This window comes from Nycticebus coucang, chromosome 15 (genome assembly GCF_027406575.1).
Source record: "Nycticebus coucang isolate mNycCou1 chromosome 15, mNycCou1.pri, whole genome shotgun sequence".
Lineage (NCBI taxonomy): Eukaryota > Metazoa > Chordata > Mammalia > Primates > Lorisidae > Nycticebus > Nycticebus coucang.
In genome coordinates, this window is record NC_069794.1 from 73,750,595 (window position 1) to 73,765,958 (window position 15,364).

The 15,364-nt window shown below is 38.0% G+C and overlaps 1 protein-coding gene across 2 annotated transcripts in view; it reads right to left on the bottom strand.

The window, feature by feature from the left end:
• Positions 1–15,250, bottom strand: part of MTMR6 (myotubularin related protein 6) — a 37,044-nt gene extending 21,794 nt beyond the window's left edge. For both annotated transcript variants that reach the window (XM_053563605.1, XM_053563606.1), the window contains exons 1-2: positions 15,044–15,250; positions 1,253–1,369 (exon numbers count right to left, since the gene is read on the bottom strand). In XM_053563605.1, the coding sequence (XP_053419580.1) occupies positions 1,253–1,369; positions 15,044–15,067 (141 nt within the window). In that variant the 5' untranslated portion in view covers positions 15,068–15,250. The remainder of the gene's footprint in view (positions 1–1,252; positions 1,370–15,043) is intronic.
• Positions 15,251–15,364: the final 114 nt, after the last annotated feature.

Sequence of the window (15,364 nt, forward strand, 5' to 3'; positions counted from 1 at the left end):
CTAACACAGTACCTGAAGCATCAGAACTGCCCTTCTCCATCAAAAACCTTGCAAATGTTGTATGTATAATGTTATATGTATTACAAATTCCAACTTTAATTTTTTTAAATGATTGAAAGCCAAGCTAGAAATATGAATGTCATCCTTGACACCTACTTTATCACAAGATATATTTACTGAACAAATAGATCAAAACTCCCACTGCAAACTCAGTATTTGAGGATTTTAAACATGATTATCATTCTTACCTTCTACTGACAATACTGTGTTTGCTACTAAAATGTGTACTTTTTCTTAATACTATTCCTATTAATTTAAAATATTTATAGAAAACTTTTCTGGAGAACAAATGCGTGCTATATATGAAAAGAAATAAAACCCAGAACCCACAAAATCAATAAATGACAAAGAATCAAATAGAAAAAGAAAAGGAAATCCAACAATCAAAACATCTGAAAAGGTAACTTCTTTGTATCAGCCAATGAATATCACAATTGCACATCTACAAGATAGGCAAAAAGTTTTAAGTTGATACCAGTGTTGCTGAGGACACAGAACAACATGTAACCCTCCACTGAGGATAATAACTTGGAACAACATTTTGAAGAGATGAGAAACTTAGTAAGGTTAAATACATAATGCGCTTACCTAAGACCCAATAATTTTACTCCCAGGTAAATATCTCAGAGAAACTCTGGCACATATACAGGGAACAAACATATATAAGACATTTGCATATGTATATGTAAATTTGCACATATACCTAAAAGTATACTTGAGTACATATAAAAGTATACTTGAAAATGTATTACATACATTTTATATACATACATTATGATGTTGGTATAGGCATACGTATACTACAACATTTATACTACCAAAAAAAAAATTAAACATCTTAGTTGCAATTTGGTATAAAAATACTGTGGAATATACCAAACAATCAATTTGACCTATTAACATATACATATATTACTTACATTTTTTAAAATTAAAAGGAACAAATAACTATTTTAGAATCATTTATGAGATAAAAAGAGCCTGGTATTCTACAGAAGAATTTAACATTACACATGATATCACTGATTTATTAGAAGGGAGGACAGGAGTGATTTGGTAACAGGAAAAATTTTGGGTTGAGATGGGTAAACAGTAATTAAAATTTTGTTGCACATGTTCACAATAAAACACAGCAACAGACCAAGTCCATTATTATCAGTGTGATAAACAGTACAGCTGTGGTCCTCCTTACCCAGGTTTCTTTTTGATGAGCGTCTATAAATAATAGATGTGTGGCTGTAAGATACAGTGTTCCTGTTAATGACTTATTGCCGGTACTGAATCGGTCCAGTAATTTTACTTGTTCAACCTAAAAGAAAAAAATATGTTATTTCTCACTTTAAAAACAGTGTAATGTACCCATTTTTGTTTTTTCTGCCTTCTGTCTAAAAACATAACAGCTTATTTAATTCTCAGTGTATATAAGCCACAAACAACACAGTTATTATTTATAGCTATAAATGTAGCCAGTAGAGAAAAATGTATTTTTTTTTTTTTTTTTTTTTGTAGAGACAGAGTCTCACTGTACCGCCCTCGGGTAGAGTCCCGTGGCGTCACACGGCTCACAGCAACCTCCAACTCCTGGGCTTAAGCGATTCTCCTGCCTCAGCCTCCCGAGTAGCTGGGACTACAGGCGCCCGCCACAACGCCCGGCTATTTTTTGGTTGCAGTATTGGCCGGGGCTGAGGTTTGAACCCGCCACCCTCGGCATATGGGGCCGGCGCCCTACTCACTGAGCCACAGGCACCGCCCGAGAAAAATGTATTTTTAAAAAGCAGTAACACATATATTAAGGGGAGCAAGAAAGAGAGGTGTGCGGTAGGAAAAAGCAATAACATTTTTCATATCCAGGAGTCAATATTTTTATGTGAAGTTGAAAAATCAAGTAAGAAGTATTTAAGGTTATTATCTAGAGTTCTAGAAGTCAACTACCTGAAAAATTAAATCAGGAACCAGATGATTGCAAACTCCAATTCAGCTCTATATTCTCCTCACCAGCCCAAACCAGGACAATAACTGTTTTGTGCACAGCTCTGGGCTTTTGCTCACACTGTTCTCTCTCCCTAAAGTGGGTCTCTTCTGCTGAGCTAGTGCTAAGCATTCTTCACGGCTCACTGATGCCCTGTCTTCCCAGAAAATTAATTCATTACTTATGTCTCGGCTTCATATACCTTCCTAGCTTGGAAATTCCTGGTATAGATTCTGTTCCTATCTGCTTCTACCTCCTTTGATGCCTGAGGCAGTGAAGTACACAGTATGTCTTTATCGATACTAGTAGACACACACACACAGTTACCACTGGAGTGGAGAGAGGGATTAGGGTTGACCAGAAATGTGTAGGAAACTACTGCTTTGAAATTTAGTGTTATTCACCTTCTGGGGAAAAAAAAAAAGTTACCACTACCAACTTAAAAACTTTTAATTTCCACAAGAGAAGAAAATACAATTAAATTCAAGAATGGGGAAGGTGGGCACGGGCAATTGGTAAGTTCCCACCTATTGGGTGTAATGTAGGGACATATGGGACACTTCCTGGGTGAAGGATACAACTACAACTCAGACTTTGGACTTTGCCTTACAAAACGTAAATAATGTAATCTAATTGTATGTACCCTCATATTAACCTGAAGTTTAAGAAAAATAATAAAAACTAAAGAAAAAAACCCAATCTTTTCAATTTAAAGGTACAGCAGCATGTTATAGAACAACAGTTCTCAATCTGTGGGTCACGACCCACAGGAACTGTATTAAAGGACTGTGGCATTAGGAAGGTTGAGAACCACTGTTATAGAAGATAGTTCTTTAAATTGTCAATGTCTACACAGCTAGCTGCTATCTCTCTAATTCTATACTTTGCTCCCACATATCTTTTCCTTTCCATTACTAATGAAGAACAGAATGCTTCCATTAGGAAATTATGATTTCCAAAGTAATCAAGCACCACTTCCCTTCCCCAAGTCCATAAATTTATTTTCATGAAGAGATTTTGCTTATAACAACACTTATCCAAATAGTATTTACCAGCGTGAGCAAGTAAACACTGTCTCTACTAAAAATAGAAAAACTAGCCTGGCATTGTGGCACCTATAGTCCCAGCTACTAGGGAGGCTGACACAAGAGGATCATGGAAGCCCAAGAGATTGAGGTTGCCACGCTATCCAGGGCGACAAAGTGAAAGTCTGTCTCCAAAATATATATACATATATATACACACACACAGGTAAAATTTAAATATAAAATTTTAAAACTTGTTTTCGATACAAAATGTTATTTGCACAGGTAAGACAAATTCAATTTTAACACTTTCCTCTGGAAACTTAAGAGATACATGTATGATCTAATTTAAACAGCTAAGGTCTGATAGTTGATTTGACATACAAAAATTGATCATTTTACATTGTCCTTTAAGAAAATAGGAAGGCTCACAAACATGAAAAGAAATTTCTTATGGAGGTCAACATTTATTTCATTGTTCAGGACCATTTCCTCTTAAAATAAAAATCTGTCTTCATTATACCATTATACACTGTGAATCAAAACTTAAATTTAAACATCTTTTAAGACAAATGGGATCAAATACTGTCTACTCCTCTTTGTTGTGCCAGTCTTGGCTGAAAAGGGCATGACAGCCAACCAAAAGCAACAACCACAATATGGATCTCACCTGTCTTATTTCCTTCAACAGCTTTTAAAAAAAGTTTTAAGGGCTCTCACAAACAGTTCATAAGTACAATATTTATGGAAATAAAGTATCAATACTACTCAAGCTAACAATATGTGACAACATCATTTTGTAGCACTTCGAATAGGTACTTAAAGAAAATCAAAACGTAGGCAGCTCCTGTGGCTCAAAGGGGTAGGGCGCCGGCCCCATATGCTGGAGGTGGCAGGTTCAAACCCAGCCCTGGCCAAAAACAGCAAACTAAAAAAAAAAAATTAAAAAGTATATTGACAAGTAGTTTAAATGGGAGGGAGCTGATTGTATTACTATTTAAATGGGAAGTTTGTTTTAAAAAGAAGTTCATGTGAAGTTTTTAAATTTGTGGACTTTTAAAGGATCGTAAATATTCATAGTTGTGCTCTAATCATAAGATTTAAATTGCAATTACTCTACAAAGCTCACATATATGGAAAACAATCACATCACTTTTCTATTTGGACGTTATCCCTCTTCTCTCCATCCCCTATTCACTACTACCATTCTTCCTCAGGGATCCATTCACTATAGGACTCTTAGCCACTGCCACAGTCTACATGTTAATGACTTCAAAAACTGTATGTCCAGCTCTGATTCCTCCTGAGTTCACACTGCCTTCTAGACACATTACAATAATTCCTGACATAATATTGAGGTCTTCTTGTGTCTCCAGTACTATCATCAGTGCTTAGGAAAAGAAATTTATATATTTTTAATTTTCACAGTGTTGTGGGTACTATTACTATCCCTGTGAGACTTGTAGAGAGGTAATCATCTCAAACCATATAGCTAGTAGCAGCTAGTGAGTGGTAGAGCATAGTTATAACCCTATGTAGTCTGGTTCAAGAGCTGAAACATCGCCCCCACTGTGCTATTCCACTTCTACTTAGATGCCTTGGACTCTAAGCATACCGAAAACAAAGCTGATTTCTTCTCTCACCCCTCAAAAATATGTTTCTAATTCTTATTTTGGATGTGAACTAATGTTACTGCTCTATGAAGTCACTCAACACTGGAAATCTGGGAATCATCCTATGACTTGACCCCAACATTCAGTCAATCACCAATTCCTACCAATTTTATCACCTACATATTTTCAAAAATGCCCCTTCCACTATTAAAGTAATTCCTAAATTATAATGAAAGCCTCTGTTCATGTACCTGTACTCATTTTTTCCACTAAAGACTAACATATCCCAAGGCAAGAACCATCATTTATTTAGGTCTGAATACCTCCTTTTGGCTAGCAGTGTCTGACACAATAAACATTTGTTGAACTAAGATGAACTGCCACAAAGAAATTATTTCCCATATGAGAAAAATGGAAGGTGCCCACAGTTTACCAATGGTCTCTTTTGTTGCAATCATTCAAGGTATGTATTAATCAAGAGTCTTCTTTATTCCATTATGCTATTCCTCTGTTTTCTCTGATGCCTTTTCCCTACATGGTAGGCGAATACTAGATATTCATTCAGTAATTCATGAATAAGTGAGCAACAAACTAAAAACAAGGAGACAAACTACTAGTAGGACAACAGGTATAGTTCAGCTTTGTTTCTATGAAGACTTTCAGTCCTCTATCCCTACCCCAACACCCAATTAGGGCAAAATCACTCTTCCTCTGAAACTGTATAGTAGGCACAGTTCTTTTTGGCTGACTCTCCTATCAAGATGGCAGATTTGGCTTGAAAATGCTCTTTCTGACACTTTAAGCCTATTTCCTGATCCCTTTTAGTTTTACAGCCAAAACTGTCTAGAATTCCTTTTGTTAGGTATTTAATTTTGGTCAGCTACAAATAAGCTTTAAAGTCCAGCTATTCATCTGAAACATCTCCAGATCCTTGTGAAAGTACAAATCCCAAGCCTCACTTCAACTCCATTCAGTCATCTGAGGAGGTGGAGGCCAAGAATCTGTATTTTTACAATCACTTGCTTATTCCTAGGCAACTGATATTTCTTCTAACTTCAACTCCAAATTAATGCCTTTCGCTCTGAACTTACAGGACGCTAAATTCCTTTTTTACCTTTAGGCTCATTTCCTAAACATTTAAGGCCCCAGCTTGTCTAGTTCTCCCACTTTTTAAAGGAGCTTACTGCAACTGTGACCCTTTAAGATATGTAACATGGACACACACACTTATCTTTGAAAAACATGTAGATAAATACTAGAATCAGGAAAGATGGTGTACTAATTCACTCAACACAAATTTACTGGCTAGCAACTGAAGGCCAATCTGTCTGGGTCTCATTTTTCATCTCTCAAATAAGAGGAATCTCTTCTTCAGAGGGCTATAGGAAGGTTGGGTAATAAATGTTAGATACTTTACCCTTGTTTGCCCAAATAAATGTTTGCAAAAATTACCACAGTTAGTAATCTGGTACGGTAGGTGTGGCAATCCTGTGTCAAGTTACTTATCCAGTTAAGTTTGAACGGAGAAAGGAAGAAGGATGGATATGGAGTTTAAAAAGCAAATTCCATATTCTAATGTGCTCTATAGTTAAAAACTACTACTTTTCTCATATAAATATTGAAAGCAAAGATAAAACAAGATTTTCTTCACTAGTGGAAATACAGAGACAACACAGAATTCTCAATAAAGGAGATGTAACATATTTCAAGAGAAGAGGCATAACATCTAATGAAAAAGAAATGCGTTAAGGCAGAGAATTCATGTTATAGATAAAAAGATAACAAACAGGGGTTTTAAAACAAAGTAGCACATGACCAGACACAGTTTATAAGATCACTACAATGTCAATGTGGAAAAAAATGCTGGGTTGGGAAGGGTAACCAGGTAAAAGGCTTAATGAAGCCTAATGAAGTCACCCTAGGGGTGACTGGGAGAGAGGTTAGGATCAGAGAGAGGAAGCCCATCTTAGAGTAATAATGAAAATGATGAGAGAAGGAAGAAAGGAGAAATAAAGGTTTCTTACAGATTAAGCTAGTCAGAAAATAGAAAAGAAAAAGTTGGAGAGAAAAGCAAGTACATCTTAAATATAATAAATTGAAGACTATTCATAACCTTATTTAATTAAAACTCATGTTAAGATCAAGAAAATGTAATAGTAGAAAACAATTACTTATAACTGTGTCAACAGGACAACCTCTTTATGGAAGTGACAGATCATGAAATTAATCTGAAATTATTCCAAAACATAAATTTTGTTCTTTAGGTAAAGTTATGGAGGAAATAAAAAGCATTTCTGAGAAAATACACTGATGATTCTATTTCTGTAGCATATCCAACCCCAAAAGGGCAAACAAGTATTTTTCTTTGTTAAAATCATTGGCATACAAATTTTAAAGTACAGAAATTAAATAAATGTCTAAAAACCAGCTCCTTTAGCAGTGTCCGTAGCTCAGTGGGTAGGGCACCAGCCACATACACTGAGGTTGGTGGATTCAAACCCGGCCCGGGCCAGCTAAAACAACAATGGCAACTGCAACAAAAAATAGCCAGGCGTTGTGGCGGCACCTGTCGTCTTAGCTAGTTGGGAGGCTGAGGCAAGAGAATCGCCTCAGCCCAAGAATTTGAGGTTGCTGTAAGCTGTGATGCCACAGCACTCTACCCAGGGCAATAGCTTAAGACTGTCTCAAAAAGGAAAAAAAGAAAAAAACCCAGCTCCTTCTTTATATTTCTCCTTTTCACCAAAAAACCAAAAGTACTTTACAGATATTGCTACAGATTTTCCCCAGTCTTTTCTTCTAAATGTTTCATGTCAGATATTAGAAAATAACTGCAGCTCTTTTAGGTCACAGCCACTGAGGCACTACCAAAATAATGTTAGGATCCTTAAATTATAGGTATCACCACAGGCAAAAAGTAAACAGGAAAGGGAAAAAAACAAAGAAAAAAATGGAGCAAGAAAGGAATTGGAGGGTATCACTAGGGAGAAATGGTAAATGCCAACACACATTAATGACTGACAATTAAGTTTGTGAACTTCCCACATGCACTTACATTGGCAGCACTATATAAACAGTTCAGTAAGGCTTCATAACCTTGTTATATCAATATCTCACAGTTGTGTTCATGTGGATGTGTGGTAGTGTCTTGCTGAGTGGTGTTCATTATTGTTGCATGTTTTTGTGTGTCGTTGCAAGAAGATTGGAGCTTGAATTAGAGCAACGAAAAAACATTAAATTTCTTATCAAACTTGACAAAAGAGGAAGTAAGGGACATGTTAGTTCAAGTTTATGGGTATAATGCCATGAAGAAAATGGCAGTGTACAAATGTATTAAATGTTTTTCTAAGGGGAGAGAAAGCATCACTGATGAAGAGAGGTCAGGACAGCCAGTAAGGAGCAGAACTAATGAAAACAATGCACAAGTTCATTAAATTGTGCATCAAAACTGTCAGTTGACTGTGAGAAGGCATAGCACATGGAATAAACATCAACAGGAAAATGTTGGCATGGGAAAGGTACGTACAAAAATGGTCCTGAAGAAGCTTTCTAATGAACAAAAGCAAAGGAGAGTCAAAGTTTGCCAAGACCTTTTGGAGAGGCAAGATGATGTTTTGGGCCATGCTATCACTGGTGGTGAAACATGGGCGTACCAATATGACCCTGAATCAAAGGGTCAAAGTGCACAATGGAAGTCAGTCAATTCTCCATGACCAAAAAAGTTGTTAGTCCAAACAAGAGTGAGAATGATGTTATTAACCTTTTTTTGATGCTAAAGGGATTATTTATTATGACTTTGTACCAGCCAGACAGTTAACCAAGTTTACTATCTAGAAGTGCTAAAAAGGCTGCCTGAAAAAGCTGGACAAGAATGACCTGAACTTTTTGCCCACAACTCATGACTCTTGCATCACAATAATGCATCAGTTCACATGGCACTGTCTGTGAGGGAGTTTTTAGCCAGTAAACAAATGATTGTATTGGAACACTCTCCCTACTTATTGATCTGGCCCCCAATGACTTTTTTCCTTGCTTAAAGATAAAGGAAATATTGAAAGGAAGACATTTTGATGACATTCAAGACATCAAGGGTAATATGACAATAGCTCTGATGGCCAGACCAGTAAAAGAGTTCCAAACTTGATTTGAAGGGTGAACTAGGTGCTGGTGTTGGTGCATAATTTCCCAAGGGGAGTGAGACAGTAATGATATTCAGCAATGAGGTATGTAGCCCTTTTTAAAAGAGGAGTTCATGAACTTAATTGTCAGACCTTAAATTTACATGATTTGTTGCCACCTATGGCCTACACTAGAAGTTCCTAATGGTCTATGTAGGAAGTTCAAATTTCAGGCAATTACAAAGTTGGAGCTGGAAAACACAGAAATCCCATATACACAGAATCACATTCAGAAAATTAACACATCTATTTATTCCCACAAATGAAAAGTAACCTATGGGATAGAAAGGAAGCAATGTCCTTCTTTGATCAGACTTCTGTGACCAACAGTATACTTACTCTGTGACCAACTACTTGGCAATGGAGGCTGTGGCTACTGAAGCAGAAGATGCACTGCCACTACTTCTCTGGCTTGCCCTGCTCGTTTCCTATAGCCAGGTATTCCTTTGGGACTCTTAGAATCATTATTTCTCATTGATATTCTGCCAAAAATTACCTTTCAGGCTAGGTGCAATGGCTCACTCCTGTAATCCTAGTACTCTGGGAGGACAAGGAGGGATGATCGCTTGAGCTCAGGAGTTTGAGACCAGCCTGATCAAGAGTGAGACCCCATCTCTACTAAAAATAGAAAAATTAGCAGGCACAATGGCGTGGGCCTCTAGTCCCGGATACATGGGAGGCTGAGGCAGGAGAATCACTTCAGTCGGGAGTTTGAGGTCACTGTGAGCTATGATCACATCACTGCACTCTAGCCAGGGTGACAGTGTAGACTCTGTCACACACACACAAAAAAAAATTTTTGCTTTCTAAAAAAAAAAAAACAAAGTATATCAATTTTTCCTTCAGGAAGTGGAAGGTAAGTATCCCAGTTTCTAGAATAGTCTCCAGCTACATAAATTATTAAGTGAAACACTCATGTACCTCTTAAGTGGAGAGAGAGTAATCTCAGATCGTAAATCCAGAGGGCATTTTTTTCAGTTCAGTTTTTCTGGTTCTTACAAGCAGGCATAACCTACAAAGGGGTTTTGCCCTGCTCCTCCCTCTTTGGGGACCCTCAGACCCTTGCCCCCATGGCAGGATGCCTCACTCCCTTACCAGTTCCAGGTCTGTACTCAAGAGTCACCTTCTCAGCAAGGACTTCTTGACTACAGATTTACAACTGTCCTCCCTCACCTCCCCCCAACCACTCTACAGAGCCCTTGCTTCCTTTTTATCCATAGCATTTACCACCATCTAATGTTCTACACATTGGACTTAATATTTTTGTTTATTGTGTCTTATCCAACTAGAAAATAAGTTTCACAAGGGCAGGAGTTTTTGTCTGACTTGTTCACCATTTCCCTAGTACTTAGAATAGTGCCTGGCCCCAAGAAGAGAAAGCAGAGGAAGCAGAGGAGGAAGAAAAGGAGGGCCCAGAGAAGCAAATTAGAATAGTGAAACCTATTCCCTTCCCATCTCATCCTATCCAAGCCCTTCCAGTTTTATCCAAACTACTCTTTCTCAGACTCCTGTTCCTTAGTTTGTCCCTTTTTAAGCATTCCCTGGATTCTAGCCTTTTCACTCTTCTCTGTATAGTCTTAACATATTCTTCTTACATAAATACATCCAAATTTCTCTCATCCAGAAATTTCAATGGTTATCTAAACACAGATAATGTCCAAATATACTTCCTGATGCCAGACGTTTTTCTACACTCTGGATCCTGGTAAGACAGCTAGCTACCAGAAAAACCATGGAAAAAGCCCAAGTGCCCATCGACCCACAAATGGACTCATAAATTTTGGTACATGTACATCATGGAATATTATGCAGCCTTAAAGAAAGATGGAGACTTTACCTCTTTCATGTTTACATGGATGGAGCTGGAACATATTCTTCTTAGTAAAGTATCTCAAGAATGGAAGAAAAAGTATCCAATGTACTCAGCCCTACTATGAAACTAATTTATAGCTTTCATATGAAAGCTACAACTCAATTATAACCTAAAAATATGGGGAAAGGGGAAAGGAAGGGAAGGGGAAGGGGGAGGATGGGTGGAGGGAGGGTAATTGGTGAGACCACACCTAGGGTGCACCTTACAAGGGTACATGTGAAACTTACTAAATGTAGAATATAAATGTCTTAACACAATAACTAAGAAAATGCCAGGAAGGCTATGTTAACCAGTGTGATGAAAATATTTCAAATTGTATATAAAACCAGTACATGGTGCCCCATGATTGCATTAATATACACAGCTATGATTTAATAAAATAATAATAATAATAAAAGCAGTAAATGATGATCCTAAACATTATAAAAAACAGTACTATGTAAATATTATTTACTTATGACAAGAGGCTTGGGGAAGAAAAAGTCCTTAAAATTACTATTAGCATTTATTTTTGAATTAATATTAAATATAAATTTAACAATTAAAATGTAACATTGTTAAATGTGTACTGTCCTGAGCTCAGTAAACAGCCTCCCCCACTCATGACAAAAAAAAAAAAAAAGGTTAAAACTAAAGAGGCACTGGAAAAAGCATACATAGTTAGATAAACTTTAAATTTAAATTTAGTTTAAATTCAAACTTGACCCCTCTTAAGCTAATTGATCAGGTTACTTAAACTCTCTGGGCCTATTTCCTCTTTATCTATAAATGGAAATAGGAATACCCAACCAACAGGGTTTTGGCTTGCACCAGGGGCTGTGTAAGATAAAAGATGAAAGGACAAAAGATGAGAACACCCTAACTCTGAAATGAAAACAGGCACCATTACTCTTAGATGGGTCCAGATTGGGCCAGAACAGAACAAGGTGAGAACTAATGGGCCAAGTACTGTCACGATGAGAGTTAACAAGCTAAGTACTGTGACAAAATTTTTTACTTATTTGCTAATTTCCAGATCTGCTTGATGTGTTGCCAGATCTGCTTTATGTGACCTTTATGTTATCTATCTCCTGATCTGTTAAATTGCAAGGTTCGCTTCTGTAAAAGGGGTCATCGTAACCCCACGCTTGTTTTTTGCTTCTTTTGCCAACTTTCTTTTTGCTTTTTTTGCTAACTTTTAGCCCACCTGTTTGTCCCTTTGCCAACTTTCAGACTAGAAAAACCCCAACTTCAGACCCCTCAATGCTCTCTCACTTAGTCTGCCTCAGACTTTGCTGCGACAGCCCCGAGGTAAATAAAAGACTCCTTTCGAACTTCTAATTTGAGTTGGTGGTCCTTATCTCGCCCCGTAACAGAACATATTTGTGAAATTATACATATACATATTATGAAGTTACAAAAATATTGTATAATTGTCTATATGATAGTTTCCAATAAATGGAAATTATTACTTTTCAAATATAACTTTCTGAACAGAGAACAAATCACTGAACAGTCATATTCAAGTTTATTTACTTGATCAATTCTTGATATACTGACTTAAATATATAAGGCTCAAAATAGCTAATAAACCAAAAGTTTATTTTTGGTTCTGAAATACTTATATTTATTTTTGCAGCAAATTAACTATGTCCAGGTGAAAAGGAGTAAAAAAGGTTGGTTATGTTCAAATCAACCTTTTAAGAATAAGTTACCTTCAAAAAAAAGAATAAGTTATATTCCCAATAGATTAATATTTTTAAAAAATGTTACTGTCCATATAATTATCAGAATATATGAGATCCATGTCTACCTTGCTATTGTATATCCAGTGTCTATACAGTGCCTGGCACATAATAGATACCTAGCAAATATTTAATTACAGTCTACATACACCACTTCAGATCACCCCAGAGTAGTGGTCCAAAGCAACCCAAAGTAATAAAGAAGCATATTTGAGAAGTAGTTTTAATACAAAATTAGTCAGAAATCTTTTAGTCTTTAAAAAGGCATGAGCTGTGTGTGGTGGCTTACGCCTGTAAATCCTAGCTCTTTGGGAGGCTGAGGAAGATGGATTGTTTGAGCTCAGGAGTTCCATATCCTGAGCAAGAGGTTGGTGTTTTCTGTGGCTACTAAAACCAGGAAAACTACCCAGGTGTTGTGGCAGGCACCTGTTGTCCCAGCTACTCAGGAGGCTGAAGCAAAAGAATCATTTGAACCCAAGAGTTTGAGGTTGCTGTGTGCTATGACGCTATAGCACTCTACCCAGGAGGACAGAGTGATACTGTCTCAAAATTAAATTAAATTAAATTTTTAAAAGGCATAAAAGGAGCTTTTTAAACCACCAGCATAGGTCCACTGTGGAAAGCTAACAATTAAATCAGAAATTAAAAAGAAATATCAGACCAAATGAAAATCAACAGTAACAACCTTCAAGATGATAATAAAAAGGGCTACAACAATACAATAAAAACAAAACAGTTGGCTGTTTTAAATTACACATGAACTTTATGAACACCCTATATTATCATAAATTGAAGGAGAAAAGCCTTAAAATACCCAAAGGACCCAAAATACATATATTTTCCAAGAGTCTGTTCACTGTTACCATTCACCAAAGAATAGGTTTTGTTCTAGTTGATTAGATTCAGTTCACGTTTACTGGTTTTCAATTGTATGCTATCCACTTGTAGCAAGCATAAACAAGATGAATTCTATTAGCATGTTTGATTCTTTTTTTTTTTTTTTTGGTAGAGACCCTCCGATTAGTGCCCTGGCGTCACACAGCTCTCAACCTCCAACTCCTGGCCTTAGGCGATTCTCTTGCCTCAGCCTCCCGAGCTGGGACTACAGGCGCCCACCACAATGCCCGGCTATTTTTTTGTTGTTGTTGCAATTTGGCCGGGGCCGGGTTTGAACCCACCACCCTCGCTATATGAGGCTAGGGCCATACTCACTGAGCCACAGGAACCGCCCCATGATTCAAAGTGGAGGGAAAAAAAAAAGGATGCAAAGATAAAGTTCAAACTGGTGCAGAAAGAAGTCATACGCACACAGCTACTATATAAAACACATTCGGAACCTCCGAAGTAGGACAAAACTTCAATGGACAAAAACTTTCCACCTTTGTACCTTCTACTAGTCTGGTTCTAGGCTTAATCACCCTTCTATTTTCAAAGTTTAAGTGCCAGCAACTTCACCTTTCTTCTGTTAAAAAAAAAAAAAGATTTTTTATAAAGGGTCAGCTTCTAGCATATTCAATTTTATCAGGGTACAATAAAAAACAAGCTCATAAAAATCCATGTGTACTTTAAAAAGGCTGGTGAAATATTTTAAAGAAATAGATCTCAAATTCTCATTGGAACAATGAGGATAACGTTAAGTCTGCCAGTTCCCCAAACCAGCTGTAACTTTAAGACAAGCAGCAATTGACTGACGGTTTTGGTCTGGGGGAAATACAGAGAGTTAAAGTCAGTGGGTCTTCCTCCTAATTGACAAGCTCCGAAAAGACCTTAAAATGTTACTTAGTTCTTCTGGTCCCAATTTATGTTTTTTCCCTCCCAAAATTGAAGTTTAATTTTAATGTTGGAAAAGTAATTTGGTAATATTCTGATGTCATTTCCTTAGGTTTTAAAATTTGTAATGTTATAAAATATTCGTTCATTCTCAAAATAAACGTCTTTCGCAAACAAGAAATATGGAATTAAGTTCAATCGAAAACAGTTCCATCCTTTTAAAATATGGGCTAACATTTTTCTCTTCTTCGTAACTCCTCTATTGAGCTGACTACTCTAGGTAACGCCTAAACTTTGAAGCACAGAGGCGGAAATACCTAATCTAAATGACTGAAGATCGAGGCTAGGAAGTCAGAGTGCTGTTCCTGGCTTCTCTAAAACTTCCATCACTTATCTATGACAGCTTACAGAACATCGTAATATTACTTTGAAGACCCACCGGTTTCCAGTATGGGAAGCAGTGAACAGCTGAAAGCCCCCAAAGAGAAAGCACTTCAATTTTGCTTCCCCCTCCTTCGGGGGAGGGGGGGGGAGGAGTTGAAAAGAAAGCAAGCTTACAACTAAGAGGCAGTCGACCAATTTTCCTGTACTTATCCTCAAGCACCCCGAGATGCTGAAAAAGAGAACCCTGTCCTCTGTAGGTACAGAAGGCCTCCTACCTTGGCCAAAGCTGACCTGCCCTCCCAGATCAGGCCTGGCCAGGCCCATTCGGTCCGGGGCCAGATCCCCACCCGGCCAGTCCCCAGTCCTCGTCAGCCCAGGCGAGCCCTCGTCGCCTTCTGTCTGCTGGGTCAGACCCGCCGAGCGGCGAATAGCTCTCCCGCACTCGACTACCTTAGTGGTCCGGATGTGCTCCATCGTGAGACGTCTACCGGCAGCCGGCCTCACGGACGTACCATGAGGTTAGAGAAACCTGGCGGTGACAGCGACCCAGAGCCAGCGGGAACTCGCTCCCTGGGCCAGCTCCTGGGTCCGTCAGCCCGCCCCCGGTAAAGTGCAGCCGGCTATCGCCGTCTCCTAGAAACACTTCCTTAAAACCCGGCAGTCGCAGAGGCGACGCGGAACTACCGGGAAGAGCGTCCGCCAATGGAAAGCGGCATACTGGTTCGTCCTGGGCCGCACAGTGCCTCCAACTGGTGGAGGACTGTCACCAAC